Consider the following 7501-nt stretch of genomic DNA (forward strand, 5'->3'; position numbering starts at 1 on the left):
TTGATTTATTGCGCGCCCAAAAACATTCAGTTCCCAGATTTGAAAAAAATCGACATGGTTAGTAGAATAAACCTCTCCAGCTACGCTTAGAGAGAATGGAACGTGAAATGACTGCAGTTGGACATCGTGTCCCAANATGTGCTCGCTCTGAAAGCCTTTTAGATTCATCAGGTTTTCTAGCAAAGCTACTGGGTGACCTGGATTCACGATTTGTGTAATATCTACCTAGATTTAGAAGTTATGTTGAGTAAATGCTATTCTGCTTACAATGAATGAGTCTGGGTGGTTGTGCAGTGTCTTAAAGAAAGACAGTCCTTTGGTTAACCTGCCGGAAGTTTGCATGGTCTCATCTGGCTTCTTCTCACACACCGGTTAAGTTAGTTGTCAACTCTAATTCTCCCATACATGTAGGTGTGAATATGGGGAGTCAATGTTCGTCCGTTTCTTAGATGCGACCCTGTGATTGTCCAATTTCCTTTCTCTACTCCAAGTTTAGGATAGTTGTTTCCAGATGGTGGATGGATGTTATAGGGCTTCAATAGGAGCACATGTTCATAGACAAATCGGGAGAAGGAAATGTTATGTGCAAAGCATGTCATTGGTCCACTTCTTTGGTTCTAACCAAAATGACTTGAGCATTTATTTTTGATGGTTTTTAACAAATGTTCATATTATAGTTGATTGCACAATGATAACATTCATAAAAAACACCATAATAATAACAGAACGTATCAAAATGTAATTGAAGTGCTGTGAAATTGGTGAAAGCTATGTTGATTTAGTGGCATATGACTGCATTCACACGCAGCTGCAGTTCTTCCACTCTAGCAAAGCATGACACCGTTGTTGCACACTAGATGACAACCACTGACAGGTCGCTTTTGAAACTGGTTTAGCACTGGTGACTGCCGATCCTTGTAGGAGAGCTAGCAGGGATTATCTTATCTCAACACACAGGATTTCTTTACACTGTGTCGCTGTGCTAGCTCTTGCTAGTGCTGTCTTTTTGCTACTTCGTAACTCGATCAGCCTTTAAAATTCAAATCATCTAAAAGGTTAAATGGTTTCGGAAGTTTTTTACTGCTTGATTCAGTTTTTCTCTTTTTTTCTTTTTCTTTGCCTCTTTTTAAACTTGAAAGGCCTTCACACAGCACCCCTTATTGGTGTGACAGTGATGAATGTACATGCACTTGTTTGCTCTGTAATACTTCCACGGATGAAACCAAGCTTTAAAGCAAAACATTCGATTATAGGATTTGTATCTTTTGACTAACTTCAGTATTTAGAGTTATGACTGAGTTCAGCCCAATGCTTGCAACATGTTGTTGAACATCATGTAGAGCCTGTGTATACAACACATGTTTAAAAGCTAATAATAGCACGGTAACAACTGAAATCTACAGAGCATTGTTCCATCAGGCTAATGAGCATGGCCCACTAATGGCAGATCAATGATTACAGATGATTAGTGTTTCGCTGTGCCGGCTATGACTCCACTGTCTGTCTGTTGTAGCTGCTTGCTAACTTGAAGTCACTCCCTGAAGGACTTGAAGTTAAATGATGGAGACCTGCAACAGCTGGAGCTGTGGATTTACGGGCTTGGAGGGTGTGATTGTCTCTGGCTCCAGGTCGTCTACAGCTTTAGTCAGGTCCTCCAGCCCTCGGAGGACGACTGATGGAGCACCGACTCATTAGCAGCCATGTGGATTTAGTCTCGTTAAGGGACCCTAATGGATAGATTTATCTCATTACATCTGGCACTTCATTAGATACAAATACTGTAGGACAAAGGCATGTGGTCCCTTCAAAAATGGACACATCCACACACACACAGACCACATGATGTACTTGTATTCTTCTCAAGCTGTCATTCATTAAGCCAGTGTAATTACCCTGACCAACATACTCGCAGATTGTATTTATAATATAACCCAGTGAAACAAACTCCCGAATGAGCCGGTCAGGAAAAATGAATACAGAGATGTAGTTAATCAACGTTCCCAGGTAAATGGACAGTACTTATATAGCGCTTTATCCAGTCTTTAAGACCCCTCAAAGCGCTTTACATACTACATGTCATTCACCCATTCACACCCATTCATACAGAGCAGTGTACCTTACTCTAGGACCTAACATTCACACACATTCACACACCGTTGGCCATGCCATCGGGAGCAACTCAGGGTTAAGTATCTTGCCCAAGGATACATCGACATGTTGACTGCATGGGCTGGGATCGAACCCACAATCTTCTGGTTGAAAGACGACCGCACTCCCTCACAGCCACAGTCTCCCTCTAATGTCCCTTAATGTTCCACTATTCATCATGTATCAGCTAACTGTTCTGATAAGGGTTTGATGTTGTCCATTTTTGCCCATATTTACTATCTTATCTGATCTAATATTTTGTAATTTTGTAAGGAGAATAACAACATGTTCATTACTTTTGTATTTAGTTATATTACTAAGTATTACACTATTGGAAATGTTGACCCGATGATGGTGCTAAACAAAGTTAAGTTATTGAAATTCATCCTAAAGGTACAATTAATGGCTACACCAAATGTCATGCCCATCCATCCAATAGTTGTTCAAACATCTCACTTTCAAGTATAGCTATACCAACAAGTATCCATTGACTGTCCAATATTGCAATCCTAGAGCCACGCTCCTAGTGTAAATATAAAGCAATGCATTTAAAATATATAATTCATATCCATTTTGTATAATCCTGTCTGCAACCTCAAGGTTGAAAATAATGTCACCCTTGGTCGTTGGGTTGACGACTCAAACATATTGGAATTTTTCAGTGGCAAACTCTTTATGGTTCAATACTAAGGAAGTAAGATCCTGCGCCTTTCATTAATAACTAATGCACTTCTCCTCACCAGTGTCTCTTTTGAAACAACGCATAACAAAGACAGCCTCAGGGCCCTCTTACGAACCTGGATCTTTTCCAGTTCTTTTTATTAGTATCAGCATTTCACAGCAGTCCAGAATGGTCCCCTCTTTGCAGCTCCGTTTTGATTAATCAAAAGCCAGTGAGAAGAATGAGGAGTTCTAAAGATGGTGGTGTTCTGGAGAAATATGAGTTTACGTGTTGAATGAATCAATAGCTGTTATAAGTAACGTGCTCTTGTTAGCCTGCAAATCAACAACACTAGAAGCAGTGTAGTTCAGAACTGTGATTTTTTTTATTTTCAAATGTTGCTTGACAGAAACCTTTGGCTGGTGAAAGTGTCTTTGTAACAAGCCTCTTTTTATGAGCCTGTTTCCATGACAGAGTCGTACTGGAGCACCTTTGAAATACAATAGAGATATATTCAAACCACAATTGAGGCTGTTACTGTTAATTCAACCAGAAAGTATAATGCCAAAAACAGCTATTTGCAGTCATGTGTGGCAAAAGCAGAATAATAACATGTACGAAAATAATAAATAAAAAGGCAGTGATATCTCAATCACATTAGCCTTTGAATGAGCCACTGTAAACATGGATTTTGAAAAGGCTAACTTAAAACTGTGCATATCTTTTTTACTTTTAGAGAAAACACTGGAGGTTTTTTGGAGGTGTAAGAAATATAGCATTTGTGTGTTATTCCAAAATAATATTTGAATGTTAAGATATATGATAAATAGATTTTTGCTCCATAATTGGATCAATTCAATTAAATGTTTATGCTTCTTTTTAGTTTTTTCCCCACATATATTGTTACCAGGTAGTTTGCAGAATGAGTTTATAAAGTTTAGAGCTGGTTCTACCTCCACTAGCTTCACCCTGAAATGACTGTTAGCTGTTTATACCTTTACTGTTTGTACTTGTTTGTACTACCTACCTTTACTGAAGTGAGCTTTTGGATGCACCTTTTTTAAGATTTGTATATGTTAGTATCGCTACATGTTTTAACTAGCGATGACCATTAGGATGTTTATTTATGCAACGCTTGCCTATTTATTTTCTCCTTTTGCAGATAACTTGTTTTCGCTTGAGACATGGCATGCAATTATTTTTATGTCAGATCATTAAAAACACATAGCCTTCTTTGTGAAAGGTATAATTAATATTATTTTCCTAACCGTTCTAGGAGGGAAACGTTATGGATTGTTTTGAGTGGAGTTGGAGAAATTGCTAAGTGTATTTTTTGGGAATCTCAGGCTGTCTGAAGAGTCTATAATTTGTGTTTTTACTCCTCAAAGTGACAGATGCACTTTAATTGCAAATTAAAGTAATTTGGTGTTCTGTGTCTTTATCTGTTGGCAGGATGTTCTTAGATTGTTGTGAGTGTTCATCAAGTGTGTGCTCTATTGCAACTTCGTAAATTACCTTTATTTATTTTTACCGTTATGCCGCACATTGTTTACCCTCCAAACATCAAACAGTAACAATGAACAATTATTAATATATTCAACACATGCGGTACAGCATTACAGATAAGGACTGCATTTACATGTTCAAATAATCTGTTTATTATTTATACATCTAATCAAAATAAAACAGCAGGAAAAAAAATCACAAATGTTCTGACCCTATGTAATAATGATATCGATTTAATTAACAGTTTTATATAAGAGTGTACAGCGTCATATCTTCACATTTGAGTACAATTGTTGATTTATTTTTCTATTATTTTCTTATCAATAACTAACAACACATCACAATTCTACATCACTGGTACATAAAGTGTCATTGGTTTTTTCACCATAGATTGAAGTCCCTTTGCTCCCATAAAAAACAAACAAAAAATACATAAATGAAATAAAGAAAAGTGAATTTTGTGTTGCCAACAATAAACAAAATTAAGAAATGATTGACTTTTCTCAGTAACCAGTTGATTATTTCACACCTTAGCAGAAAGTGAATAAAAGGTCTGGCTGATTTCAACTAGAGGAAATACCATTGTGTGCCATTCAATAAAGTTTAATAACTCCTTATAACATTAATTGATGTAAGAAAATTAAAATACCAAGTTAATAAGAGTCCTTCAATTTATTTGAACATTTTCTGTGCTGATTTATTCTCCATTGGTGGCTGTATTATGTCAGTCACAGCCCGATTTAATCTCATGAGGTGTGTGTAAATAATATTTTGTGAACACAGTAATAGTTATTTCCAACAGCTTTATGTATTCATCTAATCCATCACTCTTAATATGTGGTACAGTACTACAAGCGGAACACATGCTATACACTATTTGTAAACACTACGTTACCCATTCTTAATACTTTGGCAGACATAGTTTGTAATTAAAATCAATAAAAATAACAATGAAATAATGTACAGGCGATTGAGATTCACTGCATTTTGACTGTTGGAGATCTGCAGCAGTATGTGTGGCACTGACACTGATGGATGAGAGAAAGAAAATAAACCGCCGGAGTTTTCAGGACAGAAACATTTCAGTGCTCTATGATCTCTCCCCGAATCCCTCGCCCTGTCTATTTTCTTTCACAAAATCCAGAAACAAAGCTCATCTGCTGTGTTTGACAGGAGTGATGATCAAGGGCGCTGGATTTTTGTAGTCGTCATTACTACAGGGGCTGAAGAACGGAAAGAGCTTCTCTGTGAAGTTACATCCGGTGTAGGAGAAGATGCAAGCCCTGGTGTCCACGTCATAGAAGAGAACTTGACTCACCTCGTAATCAACAAACACCCCGATCTTTTGAGGCGTCTCCCTCGCCTTGAGGCTAACAGAAGGGCCGGCATTGGCTGTTAACTCATTTCCTTTCCTCAGCCAAATAGTCCAGTATCCATTTTTGGGGCTCAATCGTATATCTCCCTTCCTGTTGATGGACTGGCTCGCCACTCCTAAATCCCAGTTTCTTTTGTCTTTAACCTGGACCTCATAGTAGAATTTTCCTGAGGAAAAACCCTCCTTTGCAAGGACATTGAGGACGTGTTCAAACCTCTCTGGTTTGTTTGGGAGGTTCCTCTTTCTGTCTCCATACTTGACTTGTTTCCCATCCGGTGAAACATGTAGAAAAGGGTTTGCTGTGTCAGGATCCAGAGTCACATCCACAGCATGACGTTGCATTTCTCTCAAGTCTGGATCGCACAGCATCCTTATTTCTCTCTTCACGGTTTCCTCCAGCATGGCCGTGGCTCCCTGCAGCGAAAACTCGTCATTGCTAAAAGTCACACCTGACCAGTTATTAACCGGGGGCTGAGTGATTGTAAGAGACAGGACATTCTCAAGGAACATCATCGAGTCGTTGGAAAGTGAAACCTGATCAAGCTTCAACTTTTTTTGCTTTAATTGCATAATTTCTGCCTCCAGCTCTTTAATGAAGCCTTTTCTCTCTGTTTCAATGTGTTTCTGCTTTGTCTCAATGACCTGCGAGAGCTCTGCTTGACTTCTCTTAATGTAGTCCACCACAGCAGTCATCGAATGCATGCTGTATGACAGGGCCTTCGCTGCATTTGTTGCGCTAGCGTCCACTGAGTGTTCGATCTCACACATTTTCTGCTGAAGTTCCTGGATCATCTGATCCGTGAATTCCTTTTCTATACTCAGCGTGATCTCCCTCATTTGTGCCTCCTCTTTCAGACTCACTGTCTTGTGCTTTCTGTGGTCGCTGTTTTTACAGGACTCGCAAACAAACATTTGATCAACCCTGCAAAAGAACTCCAAAGGCTCGTCATGCGTCTTGCACATCCTGCTCTCTGGGTTCTCAACCGGGTCGATCAGCTTGTGTTTTTTCATTGCCGCAATTCTCTGATGAGGCTCCAGATGTGTTTCACAGTAAGACATGAAACAAACTAAGCAGGTCTTGATTGCTGTGAGCTTCGCCCCTGTGCACAGGCCACAGATTACGTTTCCATTTTCTGCTTTTTCAGGAGTTTCACAAGACTTTTCTTCAAAGGATTCCTTGAACTTTGCAGCCATCCCAGCAATGAAAGTGTTAACTCGAAGCGTCGGCCTGGTTAAGAATTTCTCCATACACAGTGGACATTGGAATATGATATTGTTAGTGTCCCAGTAGTCGTTGATGCAGTTAAGACAGAAGTTGTGCCCACAGGGAATCGTCACAGGTTTTTTGAACAGGTCCAGACAGATTGAGCAACAGAAATTATCCTCAGAACTTGCAGCAGAAGCCATGTCTAGAAGGTATATGGTGAAATAAATGGGGAAAAAGTTGGATAAGTCAATCCACATTTGAATGTTTTACACCAAAGATAAGTGTTACCTTAATAAATTACAACTTTACCTGGTGTTTGAAGGGTTTCCCAAATCTTTCAGATCGGTTAAGGACAGTTAAAACACAAAAACAAACGTCTCTGTTCCTGTTAGTTTCTCTTTCAGCAGTGACGTCAGAGAAGCAGTCCCCTCCTATTTCCTGATCCAACAAGTTAACCCATTACATGCTGTAATTCCTCATTGACCCAGGTTTAGAGTTTTTTTTGTCTTCCTGATCCAGTAGAGCTTAGTTAGAGATGTATCATTTGCCCCTGATCTCAACTTCAAAGGCTTGTACACCGCTATACAGTATGAGCAGTGATTTC

The 7501-nt window shown here is 39.0% G+C and overlaps 1 protein-coding gene across 1 annotated transcript; it reads right to left on the bottom strand.

Annotated features, from left to right (window-relative positions):
* Positions 1 to 4354: 4354 nt before the first annotated feature.
* LOC104958660 (zinc-binding protein A33-like) lies at positions 4355 to 7290 on the bottom strand. Its single transcript, XM_010786421.1, has 2 exons — positions 7207 to 7290; positions 4355 to 7099 (listed from the first exon to the last, which is right to left on the bottom strand). Exon 2 carries the CDS (start codon positions 7095 to 7097, stop codon positions 5469 to 5471), a length of 1629 nt encoding a protein of 542 aa, XP_010784723.1. The 5' UTR covers positions 7098 to 7099; positions 7207 to 7290; the 3' UTR covers positions 4355 to 5468.
* Between the last annotated feature and the right edge of the window lie 211 nt (positions 7291 to 7501).

This window comes from Notothenia coriiceps, unplaced genomic scaffold (genome assembly GCF_000735185.1).
Source record: "Notothenia coriiceps isolate Sejong01 unplaced genomic scaffold, NC01 NC01_scaffold00029160, whole genome shotgun sequence".
Classification (NCBI taxonomy): domain Eukaryota; kingdom Metazoa; phylum Chordata; class Actinopteri; order Perciformes; family Nototheniidae; genus Notothenia; species Notothenia coriiceps.

Coding starts and splice junctions, on each gene's coding strand:
- LOC104958660 (XM_010786421.1), bottom strand. CDS start 7,097: ATGGCTTCTGCTGCAAGTTCTGAGGATAATTTCTGTTGCTCAATCTGT.